At 47.9% G+C, this 19819-nt stretch overlaps 1 protein-coding gene across 1 annotated transcript in view; it reads right to left on the bottom strand.

Annotated features, from left to right (window-relative positions):
• LOC140191855 (uncharacterized) overlaps window positions 1–19819 on the bottom strand; it is a 135699-nt gene that overhangs the window by 49308 nt on the left and 66572 nt on the right. Inside the window, exons 7-8 of the mRNA XM_072249648.1 lie at window positions 8306–8462; window positions 5720–5863 (exon numbers count right to left, since the gene is read on the bottom strand). Coding sequence (XP_072105749.1) covers window positions 5720–5863; window positions 8306–8462 — 301 coding nt within the window. The remainder of the gene's footprint in view (window positions 1–5719; window positions 5864–8305; window positions 8463–19819) is intronic.

The raw sequence follows: 19819 nt of genomic DNA, 5'->3' as shown, positions 1-19819 counted from the left end.
CCAGAAAAGGATCCTTTTATTCCCAGTCGCTGCCTCCTACTAATTAGCCAATGCTCTAACCATGATAATAACATTCCAGTAGTACCACGGGCTCTTAACTTGGTAAGCAGCCTCATGTATGGCACCTTGTCAAAGGCCTTCTGAAAGTCCAAATATACAACGTCCACTGCATCCCCTTTATCTATCCTACTTGTAATCTCCTCAAAGAATTCCAACAGGCTCATCAGGCAAGACTTTTCCCTTAAGGAAACCATGCTGACTTTGTACTATCTTGTCATGTGTCACCAAGTATTCCATAACCTCATCCTTAACAATTAACTCCAACATCTTCCCAACCACGGAGGTCAGGCTGACTGGTCTATAATTTCCTTTCTGCTGCCTCTCGCCCTTCTTAAAGAGTTGAGTGACATTTGGAATTTTCATGCCAGAGTTCAATGATTTTTGAAAGATCATTACTAATGCCTCAACAATCTCTACCACTACCTCTTTCAAAACCCCAGTTTGCAGTTCATCTGGTCCAGGAGATTTAAGTACCTTTAGGTTTTTCAGCTTTTTGAACACCTTCAACCTTATAATAGAAACTTGCACTCACTTCTCTTCCCTCACACCCTTCAACATCTGGCACACTGCTCATGTCTTCCACAGTGAGGACTGGTGCAAAATACTCACTTAGTTCATTTGCTATCTCCTTGTCCACATTATTATTTCTCTGGCCTCAGTTTCTAGCGGTCCTATATCCACTCTCATTTCTCTTTTATTTTTTTAAATACTTGAAAATGCTTTTTCTATCGACTTTGATATTATTTGCTAGCTTGCTTTCATATTTCATCGTTTGCCTCCTAATGAATCTTCTGGTTGCTCTCTGTAGGTTTTTAAAAGTTTCCCAATCTTCTATCTCCCCACTAATTTTTGCTTTGTCGTAAACCCTTTCTTTTGCTTTTACATTAGTTTTGACTTCCCTTGTCAGCCACAGTTATAGCATTTTGCCATTTAAGTATTTCTTTGTTTTTGGAATACATTTACCCTGCACCTTCCTCATTCCTTTCCCAGAAACTTGCACCATTGTTGCTCTGCTGTCTTCCCTGCCAGCATCTCCTTCCAATTTACTTTGTCCAACTCTTCTCTCATACCTTTACTTTCCTTTCAAATTTCCTTTACTCCACTGAAATATTGCTATGTCAGACTCTACTTTCTCCCTATCAAATTTCAAGTTCAACTCAATCATACTGTGTTCACTGTCTCCTAAGGGTTCCTTTACCTTAAGCTTCCTAGTCGCCTCCAGTTCATGACATAACACCCAATCCAGTGTAGGTGATCCCCTAGTAGGCTCAATGACAAACTGCTCTAAAAAGCCATCTCTTGTGCATTCAACAAGCTCACTCTCTTGAGATCCATTACCAACCTGATTTTCCCAATCGAGCTGCATGATAAAATCTCCCATGACTACCATAACATTGCCCTTTTGACACACCTATTTCTATTTCCTGTTGTAATCTGTGCTCCACGTCTCAGCTACTGTTGGGAGGCCAGTATATAACTGCTATCAGGGTCCTTTTACCCTTGCAGTTTCTTATCTGAACTCACAAGGATTCAACATCTTCTGATTCTATGCCACATCTTTCTGCTGATTTGATGCTATTCTTTACCAGCAGAGCTACACCACCCCCTCTGCCTACCTTCCTATCCCTCCGATACAATGTGTAACCTCATGTGAATATGATTTTGATATCAACATTTAAGAGAAGTTTGGATGGGAGAGGTATGAAGGGCTATGGCCCAGGTGCAGGTTGATGGGACTAGGCAGATTAAATGGTTTGGCACCAACTAGATGGGTCAAAGAGCCTGTTTCTGTGTGGTACTTTTCTATGACTCTGCTGCTTTTTCTTGATATCAAGGCAGATTAACTCCGGGCAAAATGCAGGGCCAATAACCCTGGCTGGATATATCCCTGAGTGTTACATCACACAACCTCCCATTTTCAATCTGTCTTACGATGGAATCATCGCTTTTCCTCAATATTTAGGAGAATCACCAGGATGCTGCCTGGATTGGATTATGAGGATAGAAACATAGAAAATCTACAGCACAAACTGTGCCGAACATGTCCTTACCTTAGAACTACCTAGGCTTACCCATAGCCCTCTATTTTTCTAAGCTCCATGTATCCATCCAGGAGTCTCTTAAAACAGTGGTCACCAACATGATTTGGCGATATGAAACGATATGAGTCAGCTGCACCCTTCCTCATTCCCTGTCACGCACTGTTGAACTTGAACACTCCCCAACCATCAGCCGGTCCGCAAGAATATTGTCAATATTAAACCAGTCTGTGGTGCAAAAAAGGTTGGGGACCCATCTTAAAAGACCCTACCATTTCCGCCTCCACCACCACTGCCAGCAGCCCATTCCACGCACTCACCACTCTCTGAGTAAAAAAATAACGCCTGACATCTCCTCTGTACCTACTTCCAAGCACCTTAAAACTGTGCCCTCTCATGCTAGCCATTTCAGCCCCAGGAAAAATCCTCTGACTATCCACACGATCAATGCCTCTCATCATCTTATACGCCTCTATCAGGTCACCTCTCATCCTCCGTTGCTCCAAGGAGAAAAGGCCGAGTTCACTCAACCTATTCTCATAAGGCATGCTCCCCAATCAAGGCAACATCCTTGTAAATCTCCTCTGCACCCCTTCTATGGTTTCCACGTCCTTCCTGTAGTGAGGCGACCAGAACTGAACACAGTACTCCAAGTGGAGTCTGACCAGGGTCCTACATAGCTGCAACATTACCTCTCGGCTCTTAAACTCAATCTCACGATTGATGAAGGCCAATGCACCATAGCCTTCTTAACCACAGAGTTGAGATAGGTTGAGAAAGCTATGGCTTTTCTTCCTGGAGTGAAGGAGGATGAGAGGTGACTCGATAGAAGTGTAGAAACTGATCAGAGGCATAGATAGAGTGGATAGCCAGGGAAATGCTAATGCAAGAGGGGATCAAAGGAAAGTATGGGGGGAGGGGGAAGGTCAGAGGTAATCCTTTTACACAGAGAGCAGTGGGTGCGTGGAATGGGCTGCCAGTGGCAGTGGTAGAGGCAGATACATTACAGGCATTTAAAAAACTCTTAGATTGCCACATGGATAGAAACATAGAAAACCTACAGCACAATACAGGCCCCTCAGCCCGCAAAGTTGTGCTGAACATGTCCTTAACTGAGAAATTACTAGATTTCCCCATAGCCCTCTATTTTTCTAAACTCCATGTACCTATCCAAAAGTCTCTTAAAAGACCCTATCATATCCATCTCCACCACTGTTTCTGGCAGCCCATTCCACGCACTTACCAGTCTCTGAGTAAAATACTTACCCCTGACATCTCCTCTGTACCTACTCCCCAGCACCTTAAATCTGTGTCCTCTTGTGGCAACCATTTCAGCCCTGGGAAAAAGCCTCTGGCTATCCACACAATCAATGCCTCTCATCATCTTGTATACCTCTATCAGGTCACCTCTTATCTTCCGTCGCTCCAAAGAGAAAGGGCCGAGTTCCCTCAACCAGTTTTCATAAGGCATGCTCCCCCAATCCAGGCAATATCCTTGTAAATCTCCTCTGCACCCTTTCTATGGCTTCCACATATTTCCTGTAGTGAGGCCACCAGAACTGAGCACGGTACTCCAAGTGGGGTCTGACCAGGGTCTTATATAGTGGTCTGCAACATTACCTCTCGGCTCCTAAATTCAATTCCACGGTTGATGAAGGCCAATACACCATATGCCTTCTTTACCACAGAGTCAACCTGCGCAGTTGCTTTGAGCGTCCTATGGACTCGGACCCCAAGATCCCTCTGACCCTCCATACTGCCAAGAGTCTTACCATTAATATTATATTCTGCCATCATATTTGACCTACCAGAATGAACCACTTCACACTTATCTGCCACTTCTCAGCCCAGTTTTGATGTTTCGATTTACATGTGACAATCTTACCTTATAAAATCTTCAAGGTTCAAATTTCAAAGTAAATTTATTATCAAAGTACGACTATATCACCATATACTAGCCTGAGATTCATTTTCGTGCAGGTGTTCACTGTTTGGCTGCTGGTGACTAGTGGAATCCCACAGGAATCAGTGTTGGGAGCGGGGAGTAACTGCTTCTTTCTGTGTTGTCTATGAAGACAGAATTGCTGGTTTTTGGCAGATTGGCAGATGATATGAAGATAGGTGGTGGGGCAGGTAGTGTTGAGGAAGCAGGGAGACTGCAGAAGGACTTGGACAGATAGGGAGAACGCAGAACAGAGTATAACAGTTACAGTGTCTGTAAGTTTATGGTCATGCACTTTGGCAGAAGGAACAAAAGGGTAGACTATTTTCTAAACGGGCGGAAAACCCAAAAATCTGAGGTGCAAGGGGACGAGAGAGCCCTCATGCAGGATTCCCTAAAGGTTAATTTGCAGGTTGAGTCTGTGGTGATGATGGCAAATGCAATGTTAGCATTCATCTCGAGAGGACTAGAATATAAAACAAGGAGTTAATGTTGAGGCTTTATAAAGCACTAGTGAGGCCTTTCTTGGAGTATTGTGGGCCCTTATCTAAGAAAGGATGAGTGGACATCAGAGAGGGTTCAGAGGCGGTTCACCAGAATGACTACAGGAAAGAAAGGTTTATCATTGCAGGAACGCTTGATGGTTCTGGGCCTGTACGCATTAGAATTTAGAAGAATGAGAGGCGATCTCATTGAAACCTATTGATCGTTGAAAGGCGTAGATAGAGTGGATATGAAGAGGATGTTTCTGCTGGTGGGGAACTCCAGCACCAGAGGGCACAGCCTTAGAGTAGAAGGACGTTCATTTAGAATGGAGATGAAGAGAATTTCTTTATCCAGAGGGTGGTGAATCTGTGGAATTAATTGTGCAGATGGAGGGCTGTGGAGGCCAGGTCGTTGGGTATATTGAAGGCAGAGGTTGACAGACTGTTGATTACTCAGGGTGTGAAAGGTTACCAGGAGAAGGCAGGAGATTGGGGTTGAGAGGGAAAATGGATCAGCCATGATGAAATGGCGACAGACTCGATGGGCTGAATGGCCCATTCTGCTCCTATCTCATATGGTCTTATACAATAGAACTGATGAAAAACAGACACGGCCAAATAACCGACATGCAAAATACATGAAGACAAACAGAAGCATTGAGGACAGGAGTTGTAGACTCCTTGAAAGTTAGTCCATAGGTTGCGGAACCAGTTCAGTGTTGAACTGAGTGAAGTTATCCACACTGGGTCAGGAGCCTGATGGTCGTAGGGTGATAACTGTTCCTGAAACTTATGGTGTCAGATTTACAGCTCTTATGCCTGCATCCTGATGAGAAGAGAGCATGGTCTGGATGGTGGGTATCCCTGATGATAGATGCTGCTTTCTTGTGGCAGTGCTCATTGTAGACGTGCTCAATGGTGGGGAGGGCTTTTCCTGACCTTATCTTGTAAGCTTCGTGAACTAGACTAGTTAGGAGATGCTTCTCTAACCACACCAACCTCCCACCCCACTGCCCCCCGAGACAGAGTGGTCAGCTTTTGGCTGGGGTTGGGAACGTGACAGCAAGATCCCACCCGAGTTGATTACTTCCATACAACAGTGAGTTAGGCAAGAATTAACCTCTTACAAAAGTAGGATCGTACTTTCAGAGCATTAACCGTATCTCTTAAAGATGAGTCAACGTGTCACTTACTAAATTCTTTTTGGTGGGATCGGAATATTTTGTCGTGGCAAAGCGGATCAGGCCCTCATTGTAGAGGTATATCCGCAGAGGGTCACAGGAAGTAACCAAGACGTAGAGCCTGAGGTCAAACTTGAAACCATCCAAAATGAAGGGCTGAGAAAGTAGAGGAAGATTTAACACATGGTGAGGTTCAAAGGTTTCACTTATTATCAAAGTACATGTGCAGTGTACAACTCTGAGATTCATCTTCTCCAGCTAGCCACGACACAAAGGAAAAAACATGGAGGTCGTTGAAAGAGAAACATCAAACCCATGCACCCCCCTCCGTAGAAAAAAGAACTGCAACACAATCATCAATCCCCCCAAATCCTCCTCCCCCTGCACAAAACACAGAACATCAACCCCCAAATCCACCCCCCAACCCTCTGCCCACTCAAATAAAAAACAGGAAAGAATGGGAAAAAACCCAGAATATAAAATCCATCAGACTGAAGAAGTCCAGAGTACAAGAACCCAACAGTCCAGTCCATGAACACAATAGTCCAGTCCAGGAGATGAACCCAGTCTATAAACACAGAACCTCAGTAACATCCTTTGACGTTGTCAGAAGAGAGAGAGAGATCGTAGAGGCCTACCCTCTAGCCACCTGAGCCGCCATGCAGCAATAGGCTGCCACAGGCTCCTTCCCTGGAGGCAGAGGGATCCTATCAGTGATCAAAAGGCAGGCAGTCGGTGCTGAACCCTCGGTCGCCATCCGCATTGGTGACTAATTTTTGAAATGCATGTCTGCATTCCAGATGAAGGGTCTTGGGCTGAAATGTCGACTCTTTTTTCCTCTGCATAGATGCTGCCTGACCTGCTAACTTCCCCCAGCATTTTGGATATGTTACTCTGGATTTTCAGCACCTGCAGAAACTCTTGTGTTTATCTGCATCTGGTCGTTTCCTTGGGTCTTACCCCTGTTCCAACCCTTGATGCAGAGCCTCTCAAAATTCTCTCTGATCAATGCCACTCCAATGTATAATCAGTTTAGCGTGTGAAGTTGGCTCGCCAATCACAAAAGGGATTTGCTCATGGAAATTTCTGCCCAGCCTATCCCTCAAGTCCTTATTCCATTTGTGAATTATGCCCCCCACTATCCCACTCAACCCACACATCTTCGAATCTCCCGATTTCCTTCTTGCCCAAATTTCCATCATTCCCACCAGTGTATCATTCTCAGTGACCGAATGCTGTGGATACCCAGTCCAAGCACAAAGTTACCACCAGAGCAGTAATAAAATTTCCATCATCTTGGTTGGATAACGGGGTGGAGATATGTCTCCACCAAAGGCCTGCAGGTCACCCTTGGGCAAGGTGTATCACCTGCTTATCTCCTGGATCAGGGTCATGTGAAGCCATGGAAGCAGGGGGTGGATGGTCGTATGAGCAGCCGGTGCACATCACAAGTCTTGTTATGTGCCCACTGATGCCAGGCAGACAATCTCCAAAGAGTATTGATAATGGCTGGGGGTCACCCACCCCTACCCAGAAGAAGGCGGTGGCAAACCACTTCTGTGGAAAAATTGGCCAAGAACAATCATGGTCATGGGAGGACCACAATCGTCCACGTCATATGACGCAGAACATAACCAATAAGCCAAAGTCCATTTTAAGGATCCACCTCTATGACAGCCTATACTCAGCAGGAAAGAGCGCAGTAAATCATAAACACAAGAGGTTCAGCAGATGCTGGAAATTCAGACACACACACACACACACACAAAATGCTGGAGCAACTCAGCAGGTCAGGCAGCATCGAAGGAAAGGAATAAATAGTTGATGTTTTGAGCCGAGACCCTTCCCCAGGACAGGAAAGAAAGGGGACAAGAAGCCAGAATAAGAAGGTGGGTTGGGAGGGGGAGGAGAATATGGCAGGTGACAGGTGAAGCCAGGTGAGGGGGGTGGGGGGGAAGGTAGGTGGGTGTAGATGATGAGAGGCCAAAAGGAGTTAGGTGCAAAGTGGAAAGGGCTGAAGGAGGAACATAGTAAGTGAGGGAGTGGTTTATGTTCAAAGTTCAAAGTAAATTTTATTATCAAAGTACTTGTATGTCGCCATGTGCAACACTCAGCAAATCTATCGAATAATGACTATAACAGGATCGGTGAAAGATCAACTAGAGTGCAGAAGACAACAAACTGTGCAAATGCAAATATAAACCAATAGCAATAAATAATGAGAACATGAAATAACAAGATAACAAGTCCCTAAAGTTGGTTACGGAAGAAAGGGAAGGAGAAGGGGCTTCAGAGGGAGGGGTGCAGAAGAGAAGGGGTGCAAGGGAAACCTGCCGCAAGCTCGATCGGTAAGACCAGGTGAGGAGAAAGGTGGGTGGGGACGCAGGGGATGAATTAAGAAGCTGGGAGGTGATAGGTGGAAGAGGCAAAGGGCTGAAGAAGGAGGAATCTGATAGGAGGGGACAGTGGACGGTGGGAGAGAAGGAAGGAAGAGGAGCACGAGCAGGAGGTGAGGAGAAAAGAAGGGGTGAGAGGGAAACCAGAATGCAGATAAAGAGTTAACATTCTGGGCAGAGAGTCAGGAGTGCAGTAAAGTACCTTCCGAATGTAGACCTGGCAGATCATGTCCTCCCCGGGCTTAATATCTTTCACGTTCTGGGTCAAAAAGATGCCTCGCCCCTGACTTTCACAATCTGGCTTGCAGATGAAGGTCTTGGGTTTCCCAGCTTTACAGTAGGCCACAAAATCATGATATCTGCAGCGAGAAGCATTCATAAATACTGAGAGAAGAACCCACACATAAAGTCTTTGTTCAAGGTTGAGCTCAAGTTTAATTCTCATCCCGCTGTATACACGTATGCGGCTAAATGAAACAGCATTTCTCCGGGGCCAAAGTTGCAAAGCACAAGCACACAGAGACACACATAGTATATATAGTTATGATAGGACATACAAAATTGTAGCACAAGCCTGAAGTTTGATGGATGCTTGGAATGTTGGCCTGGAGCCAGGAACAAGTACGCAGTGGTTCCTCAACTTGCCCCGGTTCAGCAGGCGGGGGCAAATGAGCTTGTCTCGTGCTGGGTCCGCCACAAGCAATCAAGCTTGTATTCCATGGAGTGGACACTAGAGGGCAGGACCAACGGGAGCAACCAACCACCCCAGAACAGCACGGATTCCAGCACACCCGCTGCGCCCCTGTTCTCTTCCACACTGCCTTTGGCACCTCATCACCTGGCTGGCTGTAACAGGCGACCCCACGACACGAGGGCCCGGTCCGCACAACAACCGAGGCCACGCAGCCCCCTCACCACTGATCTCATCAATGATCTCACCAATGAACCCAACTTGCAGTAGTTGGTATCACCAATGTCCAACGGGGTCTTGCGACCACAAGAAAAATGGCTAAGATGCACATTTGCACCGTTTGTTGGACCAAGCGCCATCTTATCGGAGCTATGCATGTCTGTGGTGTCTTTCACAAGCACAGAGTATCCAATAACACTTCACAGCTGTTGAAGTCCTCCTGACAGACAGTAACCATGGTCGTATAGGATACCAGGCACTTGGTACAAGAACACCAAGATCCCATTTGACGCAGGGTTCCCAGGCACAAATGGCTTGTTCTGGAACAGACTTGATGGGCTGAATGACCTAGACCTGCCTATATGTCCTATGGTCTCAGGATCATCACCTTGTCCTGCTGGAGAGGCTGGTCTCATCCTGAGATCCCGAGAGCCATACCGCCTGGTAGGGCCGCATGTGGTGGGGGGAGGGGGGAGCGGGGAGGGGGCAGGTCAAGGGGGCTGTTCTGGACCAAGAGCGACCCAACCAAGATCTCAGCGCTGGAGTTGACGGAAGATGGTGACGCATTTCAACCACGGCGAAGGTGGACGGAGACTGCAGCTGTGAAGTGACCCCCTCCGTCGTCTTGCACGCACTGTCACTGGACCCTGACCCCGACCTGTCAAGGTGACTTTTGCCATGCATCGGCCCCCACCCCCACGTTAAATGAAGTCACACACAGGTGTTCTCCATTAAGGAAATAAACCCTTGGGAGAACATCGTACTCAACTCGAGCGATCGCTACTGTCTACTGTGGTTTACGTTTCTGTAAACCCTCCGTCAACCAGACTTGCTGATTTCACCGGTGCAAGTTCAGATTCATAGGTATGTCACAGATACGTCAAAACATACAGTGAAATCTGTCATTTGCATTGGCAAAACAAACGATGTGCAGGGACAAATATCGACACACATTCTGGCGAAAATGGGTGAGATTTGACGGGTTAAACTCTCCTTTAAGATCATCTTTAAACAAACCGGTTTTGAGGCATAAAACGATGATGAACATCGTGCCAACTCTATGCGTTAATTATACAACCTTATCTTTTTTACAGACCACAATTCAGATCAGATCAGGTTCATTTATTTACCAGTGGTGCACCGAAACGTATAGTGAAATATGCCACTTGTGTTAAGAGACAACATGACCCAAGTGTGCGGGGGGGGGGGGGCAGCCTGCGAGGGTTGCCGCACTTTCCAGTGCCAACGTAGCGTGCCCACCATGTTCAGCAGAGCAACACAAGCAACGAAACACGGCAAAGCTGGAGTATTCTGTGCAGTTTCGGTCACCTGCAGACGTACAGGAGAGTCGAAAGAACACAGAGAAAACTTACAAGGATGCTGCCAGGTCTGGGAGAAAGATTGGAGGAGTTACAAGGAACGGTTCAATAGGTCAGGAATTTATTCCTTGGAATGCAGAAGATTGACAGGAGATTTGATAGAGGTACGCAAAATTGTGAGGGGTAGAGATAGGGTAAACACAAGCAGGCTTTTTCCACTGAGGTTAGGTGGGAGTACAACCAGAGGTCATAGGTTAAAGGTGAAAGCTGAAAAGTTTAAGGGGAACCTGAGGGGAAACTTCTTCACCCAGAGGGTGGTGAGAGTGTGGAACCAGCTGCCAGCACAAGTGGTGCCTGCGAGCTCGACTTCAATGTTTAAGAGAAGTTTGGATTGGTACATGGATGGGAGGAAGTATGAAGAGTTATTGTCCCATTGCAGCCGATGGGACTAGGCTGTTTAAATGGTTCAACATGGACTAGATGGGCCAAAGGGCCTGTTTCTGTGCTGTACCTTTCTATGACTATGTAATGCTCCTTTCCCACTCTGCCACTCACCCACCCACTCATACATTCAGACAGGCCTCCAGTCCTTAGCCCCAAAACCTTACTTTTCTATCCTGCACCCCAGATAAAACAACTCAAACTTCTCCAACCTTTATAAACTTCCCTCGGCCTCCTGCACCCCAGATAAAATAACCCAATCTTGTCCAACATTTATAAACTTCCCTCGGCCTCCTGCACCCCAGATAAAATAACCCAATCTTGTCCAACATTTATAAACTTCCCTCGGCCTCCTGCACCCCAGATAAAACAACTCAAACTTATCCAACCTTTATAAACCTCCCTCGGCCTCCTGCACCCCAGATAAAATAACCCAATCTTGTCCAACATTTATAAATTTCCCTCGGTCTCCTGCACCCCAGATAAAACAACTCAAACTTATCCAACCTTTATAAACTTCCCTCGGCCTCCTGCACCCCAGATAAAATAACTCAAGCTTATCCAACCTTTATAAACTTCCCTCGGCCTCCTGCACCCCAGATAAAATAACCCAATCTTGTCCAACATTTATAAACTTCCCTCGGCCTCCTGCACTCCCGAGAAAAAAATCCCAATCTTGTCCAACCTCAATGTAGAGACTAAAGAGATTTATACTCTCTCAGTCAGGCAGCATCCTGGCTAACCTTCTATGCATCCTCTCTCAAGTGAGTCTCAGACCAAAGAGCACAGCCTCAGAACGGAGAGACGTCCATTTTCAATGGATAGGAGGAAGAATTTCTTTAGCTAGTCTGTGGTCGGCGGATGCCTTGGTTAACGGTAGGGGTCAATGGCACAAAACAGGTTGGTAACTCCTGAGTCCAGAAACTCCTGAGTGGTGAATCAGTGGAGTTCATTACCACAGACAGCTGTGGAGGCCAAGCCCCTCGAAATCCAACCAGATGTCCCCACGCCTGTGTAAGTCAGTCCCTGGACCACTTTCTCCTCTATAGGAGAAGCGTGGGAGAGTTCAAGACCTCAGAGTACAAGGACGTCCCCTTAGAACAGAGATGAGGAGGAATTTCTTTAGCCAGAAGGTGGTGAACATGTGGAATTCATTGCCACAGATGACTGTGGAGGCCAAACCATTGGCGGAGGCTGATAAGTTCTTGATTAGTCAGAGTGTCAAAGGTTATAGGGAGAAGGCTGAAGAGTGGTTTTGGGAGGGATAATAGATCAGCCATGATGGAATGGTGGAGCAGAATTGACGGGCCAAATGGCCTAATTCTGCCCCTACGGTCTTAGCCTCCATATCCTTCCTGCAATAGGGTGACCAGACTGCAACAACACTCCAAATGGAGGCTGACTAAAGCTTTATACAGCTGTGAAATGTCGTCTTTACTCGGGTACTGAGTGTACAACCAAGAAGGCAAAGACTTCTGTACACCCTCTTGACCACCCTACCTATCTGCATGGCCATTTGCAGGGAGTTATGAACTTGGACCCCTAGCTTTCCTTTCTACATCAAAGATCCATTCCCTCCATACATTGTTCAGCTCTCCTTCACTCACTGCTTTTAGTCAGGAGACTTAGCTGAATTATATTTGCTGCTGATTGTGGAGACTTATTTTAAATTAACTCTCTTCTGTTGCTGTCAATTTAACTGGTGGCCACAAGTCCCACTGAGCCATCTCTTTGCCCAACAAGTCCCACCATGCCATCCCTTTGCCCAACAAGTCCCACCACACCATCTCTTTGCTTAACAAGTCCCACCACACCATCTCTTTGCCTAACAAGTCCCACCACACCATCTCTTTGCCTAACAAGTCCCACCACACCATCTCTTTGCCTAACAAGTCTCACCACGCCATCTCTTTGCCTAACAAGTCCCACCACACCATCTCTTTGCTTAACAAGTCCCACCACACCATCTCTTTGCTTAACAAGTCCCACCACACCATCTCTTTGCCTAACAAGTCCCACCACACCATCTCTTTGCCCAACAAGTCCCACCACACCATCTCTTTGCTTAACAAGTCCCACCACACCATCTCTTTGCCCAACAAGTCCCACCACACCATCTCTTTGCCCAACAAGTCCCACCACACCATCTCTTTGCCCAACAAGTCCCACCACGCCATCTCTTTGCTTAACAAGTCCCACCACACCATCTCTTTGCCCAACAAGTCCCACCACACCATCTCTTTGCCTAACAAGTCCCACCACACCATCTCTTTGCCCAACAAGTCCCACCACACCATCTCTTTGCCTAACAAGTCCCACCGGGCCATCTCTTTGCTTAACAAGTCCCACCACACCATCTCTAGTCCCACCACACCATCTCTTTGCCTAACAAGTCCCACCACACCATCTCTTTGCTTAACAAGTCCCACCACACCATCTCTTTGCCCAACAAGTCCCACCACACCATCTCTTTGCCCAACAAGTCCCACCACACCATCTCTTTGCTTAACAAGTCCCACCACACCATCTCTTTGCCCAACAAGTCCCACCACACCATCTCTTTGCTTAACAAGTCCCACCACACCATCTCTTGGCCTAACAAGTCCCACCACACCATCTCTTTGCCCAACAAGTCCCACCACACCATCTCTTTGCTTAACAAGTCCCACCACACCATCTCTTTGCCGAACAAGTCCCACCACACCATCTCTTTGCCCAACAAGTCCCACCACACCATCTCTTTGCTTAACAAGTCCCACCACACCATCTCTTTGCTTAACAAGTCCCACCGGGCCATCTCTTTGCCCAACAAGTCCCACCACACCATCTCTTTGCCCAACAAGTCCCACCACACCATCTCTTTGCTTAACAAGTCCCACCACACCATCTCTTTGCCCAACAAGTCCCACCACACCATCTCTTTGCCCAACAAGTCCCACCACACCATCTCTTTGCTTAACAAGTCCCACCACACCATCTCTTTGCCCAACAAGTCCCACCACACCATCTCTTTGCTTAACAAGTCCCACCACACCATCTCTTGGCCTAACAAGTCCCACCACACCATCTCTTTGCCCAACAAGTCCCACCACACCATCTCTTTGCTTAACAAGTCCCACCACACCATCTCTTTGCCGAACAAGTCCCACCACACCATCTCTTTGCCCAACAAGTCCCACCACACCATCTCTTTGCTTAACAAGTCCCACCACACCATCTCTTTGCTTAACAAGTCCCACCGGGCCATCTCTTTGCCCAACAAGTCCCACCACACCATCTCTTTGCCCAACAAGTCCCACCACACCATCTCTTTGCTTAACAAGTCCCACCACACCATCTCTTCGCCTAACAAGTCCCACCACACCATCTCTTTGCTTAACAAGTCCCACCACACCATCTCTTTGCCCAACAAGTCCCACCACACCATCTCTTTGCTTAACAAGTCCCACCACACCATCTCTTTGCTTAACAAGTCCCACCACACCATCTCTTTGCCTAACAAGTCCCACCACACCATCTCTTTGCCTAACAAGTCCCACCACACCATCTCTTTGCCCAACAAGTCCCACCACACCATCTCTTTGCCTAACAAGTCCCACCACACCATCTCTTCGCCTAACAAGTCACACCACACCATCTCTTTGCCTAACAAGTCCCACCACACCATCTCTTTGCCTAACAAGTCCCACCACACCATCTCTTTGCCCAACAAGTCCCACCACACCATCTCTTTGCTTAACAAGTCCCACCACACCATCTCTTTGCCCAACAAGTCCCACCACACCATCTCTTTGCCCAACAAGTCCCACCACACCATCTCTTTGCCCAACAAGTCCCACCACACCATCTCTTTGCCCAACAAGTCCCACCACACCATCTCTTTGCTTAACAAGTCCCACCACACCATCTCTTTGCCTAACAAGTCCCACCACACCATCTCTTTGCCCAACAAGTCCCACCACACCATCTCTTTGCTTAACAAGTCCCACCACACCATCTCGTTGCCCAACAAGTCCCACCACACCATCTCTTTGCCCAACAAGTCTCACCACGCCATCTCTTTGCCTAACAAGTCCCACCACACCATCTCTTTGCTTAACAAGTCCCACCACACCATCTCTTTGCCCAACAAGTCCCACCACACCATCTCTTTGCCCAACAAGTCCCACCACGCCATCTCTTTGCTTAACAAGTCCCACCACACCATCTCTTTGCCCAACAAGTCCCACCACACCATCTCTTTGCCTAACAAGTCCCACCACACCATCTCTTTGTCTAACAAGTCCCACCACACCATCTCTTTGCTTAACAAGTCCCACCACACCATCTCTTTGCCCAACAAGTCCCACCACACCATCTCTTTGCCTAACAAGTCCCACCACACCATCTCTTTGCTTAACAAGTCCCACCACACCATCTCTTTGCCCAACAAGTCCCACCACACCATCTCTTTGCTTAACAAGTCCCACCACACCATCTCTTTGCTTAACAAGTCCCACCGGGCCATCTCTTTGCTTAACAAGTCCCACCACACCATCTCTTCGCCTAACAAGTCCCACCACACCATCTCTTTGTCCAACAAGTCCCACCACACCATCTCTTTGCCTAACAAGTCCCACCACACCATCTCTTTGCCCAACAAGTCCCACCACACCATCTCTTTGCCCAACAAGTCCCACCACACCATCTCTTTGCCCAACAAGTCCCACCACACCATCTCTTTGCCCAACAAGTCCCACCACACCATCTCTTTGCCCAACAAGTCCCACCACACCATCTCTTTGCTTAACAAGTCCCACCACACCATCTCTTTGCCCAACAAGTCCCACCACACCATCTCTTTGCTTAACAAGTCCCACCACACCATCTCTTGGCCTAACAAGTCCCACCACACCATCTCTTTGCCCAACAAGTCCCACCACACCATCTCTTTGCTTAACAAGTCCCACCACACCATCTCTTTGCCGAACAAGTCCCACCACACCATCTCTTTGCCCAACAAGTCCCACCACACCATCTCTTTGCTTAACAAGTCCCACCACACCATCTCTTTGCTTAACAAGTCCCACCGGGCCATCTCTTTGCCCAACAAGTCCCACCACACCATCTCTTTGCCCAACAAGTCCCACCACACCATCTCTTTGCTTAACAAGTCCCACCACACCATCTCTTCGCCTAACAAGTCCCACCACACCATCTCTTTGCTTAACAAGTCCCACCACACCATCTCTTTGCCCAACAAGTCCCACCACACCATCTCTTTGCTTAACAAGTCCCACCACACCATCTCTTTGCTTAACAAGTCCCACCACACCATCTCTTTGCCTAACAAGTCCCACCACACCATCTCTTTGCCCAACAAGTCCCACCACACCATCTCTTTGCCTAACAAGTCCCACCACACCATCTCTTCGCCTAACAAGTCCCACCACACCATCTCTTTGCCTAACAAGTCCCACCACACCATCTCTTTGCCCAACAAGTCCCACCACACCATCTCTTTGCTTAACAAGTCCCACCACACCATCTCTTTGCCCAACAAGTCCCACCACACCATCTCTTTGCCCAACAAGTCCCACCACACCATCTCTTTGCCCAACAAGTCCCACCACACCATCTCTTTGCCCAACAAGTCCCACCACACCATCTCTTTGCTTAACAAGTCCCACCACACCATCTCTTTGCCTAACAAGTCCCACCACACCATCTCTTTGCCCAACAAGTCCCACCACACCATCTCTTTGCTTAACAAGTCCCACCACACCATCTCTTTGCTTAACAAGTCCCACCACACCATCTCGTTGCCCAACAAGTCCCACCACACCATCTCTTTGCCCAACAAGTCCCACCACACCATCTCTTTGCTTAACAAGTCCCACCACACCATCTCTTTGCCTAACAAGTCCCACCACACCATCTCTTTGCTTAACAAGTCCCACCACACCATCTCTTTGCTTAACAAGTCCCACCACACCATCTCTTTGCCCAACAAGTCCCACCGGGCCATCTCTTTGCCTAACAAGTCCCACCACACCATCTCTTTGCCCAACAAGTCCCACCACACCATCTCTTCGCCTAACAAGTCCCACCACACCATCTCTTTGCCAAACAAGTCCCACCACACCATCTCTTTGCTTAACAAGTCCCACCACACCATCTCTTCGCCTAACAAGTCCCACCACACCATCTCTTTGCCTAACAAGTCCCACCACACCATCTCTTTGCCCAACAAGTCCCACCACACCATCTCTTTGCCTAACAAGTCCCACCACACCATCTCTTTGCCCAACAAGTCCCACCACACCATCTCTTTGTCTAACAAGTCCCACCACACCATCTCTTTGCTTAACAAGTCCCACCGGGCCATCTCTTTGCCTAACAAGTCCCACCACACCATCTCTTTGCCTAACAAGTCCCACCACACCATCTCTTTGCCCAACAAGTCCCACCACACCATCTCTTTGCCCAACAAGTCCCACCACACCATCTCTTTGCTTAACAAGTCCCACCACACCATCTCTTTGCCTAACAAGTCTCACCACACCATCTCTTTGCCTAACAAGTCCCACCACACCATCTCTTTGCTTAACAAGTCCCACCACGCCATCTCTTTGCCCAACAAGTCCCACCACACCATCTCTTTGCCCAACAAGTCCCACCACACCATCTCTTTGCCTAACAAGTCCCACCACACCATCTCTTTGCCTAACAAGTCCCACCACACCATCTCTTTGCTTAACAAGTCCCACCACACCATCTCTTTGCCTAACAAGTCCCACCACACCATCTCTTTGCCCAACAAGTCCCACCACACCATCTCTTTGCCCAACAAGTCCCACCACACCATCTCTTTGCTTAACAAGTCCCACCACACCATCTCTTTGCTTAACAAGTCCCACCACACCATCTCTTTGCCTAACAAGTCTCACCACACCATCTCTTTGCCCAACAAGTCCCACCACACCATCTCTTTGCTTAACAAGTCCCACCACACCATCTCTTTGCCCAACAAGTCCCACCACACCATCTCTTTGCCTAACAAGTCCCACCACACCATCTCTTTGCCTAACAAGTCCCACCACACCATCTCTTTGCTTAACAAGTCCCACCACACCATCTCTTTGCCTAACAAGTCCCACCACACCATCTCTTTGCCCAACAAGTCCCACCACACCATCTCTTTGCTTAACAAGTCCCACCACACCATCTCTTTGCCCAACAAGTCCCACCACACCATCTCTTTGCCTAACAAGTCCCACCACACCATCTCTTTGCCCAACAAGTCCCACCACACCATCTCTTTGCCTAACAAGTCCCACCACACCATCTCTTTGCCCAACAAGTCCCACCACACCATCTCTTTGCCCAACAAGTCCCACCACACCATCTCTTTGTCTAACAAGTCCCACCACACCATCTCTTTGCTTAACAAGTCCCACCGGGCCATCTCTTTGCCTAACAAGTCCCACCACACCATCTCTTTGCCTAACAAGTCCCACCACACCATCTCTTTGCCCAACAAGTCCCACCACACCATCTCTTTGCCCAACAAGTCCCACCACACCATCTCTTTGCTTAACAAGTCCCACCACACCATCTCTTTGCCTAACAAGTCTCACCACACCATCTCTTTGCCTAACAAGTCCCACCACACCATCTCTTTGCTTAACAAGTCCCACCACGCCATCTCTTTGCCCAACAAGTCCCACCACACCATCTCTTTGCCCAACAAGTCCCACCACACCATCTCTTTGCCTAACAAGTCCCACCACACCATCTCTTTGCCTAACAAGTCCCACCACACCATCTCTTTGCTTAACAAGTCCCACCACACCATCTCTTTGCCTAACAAGTCCCACCACACCATCTCTTTGCCCAACAAGTCCCACCACACCATCTCTTTGCTTAACAAGTCCCACCACACCATCTCTTTGCCCAACAAGTCCCACCACACCATCTCTTTGCTTAACAAGTCCCACCACACCATCTCTTTGCCTAACAAGTCTCACCACACCATCTCTTTGCCTAACAAGTCCCACCACACCATCTCTTTGCTTAACAAGTCCCACCACGCCATCTCTTTGCCCAACAAGTCCCACCACACCATCTCTTTGCCCAACAAGTCCCACCACACCATCTCTTTGCCTAACAAGTCCCACCACACCATCTCTTTGCCTAACAAGTCCCACCACACCATCTCTTTGCTTAACAAGTCCCACCACACCATCTCTTTGCCTAACAAGTCCCACCACACCATCTCTTTGCCCAACAAGTCCCACCACACCATCTCTTTGCCTAACAAGTCCCACCACACCATCTCTTTGCCTAACAAGTCCCACCACACCATCCCTTTGCCTAACAAGTCCCACCACACCATCTCTTTGCTTAACATGTCCCACCACACCATCTCTTTGCTTAACAAGTCCCACCACACCATCTCTTTGCCCAACAAGTCCCACCACACCATCTCTTTGCCTAACAAGTCCCACCACACCATCTCTTTGCCTAACAAGTCCCACCACACCATCTCTTTGCCTAACAAGTCTCACCACACCATCTCTTTGCCCAACAAGTCCCACCACACCATCTCTTTGCTTAACAAGTCCCACCACACCATCTCTTTGCCCAACAAGTCCCACCACACCATCTCTTTGCCTAACAAGTCCCACCACACCATCTCTTTGCCTAACAAGTCCCACCACACCATCTCTTTGCTTAACAAGTCCCACCACACCATCTCTTTGCCTAACAAGTCCCACCACACCATCTCTTTGCCCAACAAGTCCCACCACACCATCTCTTTGCTTAAGAAGTCCCACCGGGCCATCTCTTTGCCCAACAAGTCCCACCACACCATCTCTTTGCCCAACAAGTCCCACCACACCATCTCTTTGCCCAACAAGTCCCACCACACCATCTCTTTGCTTAACAAGTCCCACCACACCATCTCTTTGCCTAACAAGTCTCACCACACCATCTCTTTGCCTAACAAGTCCCACCACACCATCTCTTTGCTTAACAAGTCCCACCACGCCATCTGTTTGCC

This window comes from Mobula birostris, chromosome X, assembly GCF_030028105.1.
Source record: "Mobula birostris isolate sMobBir1 chromosome X, sMobBir1.hap1, whole genome shotgun sequence".
Lineage (NCBI taxonomy): Eukaryota > Metazoa > Chordata > Chondrichthyes > Myliobatiformes > Myliobatidae > Mobula > Mobula birostris.
Note: the sequence above shows the minus strand (reverse complement) of the source record. Positions and strands in the feature narration are given on the sequence as shown.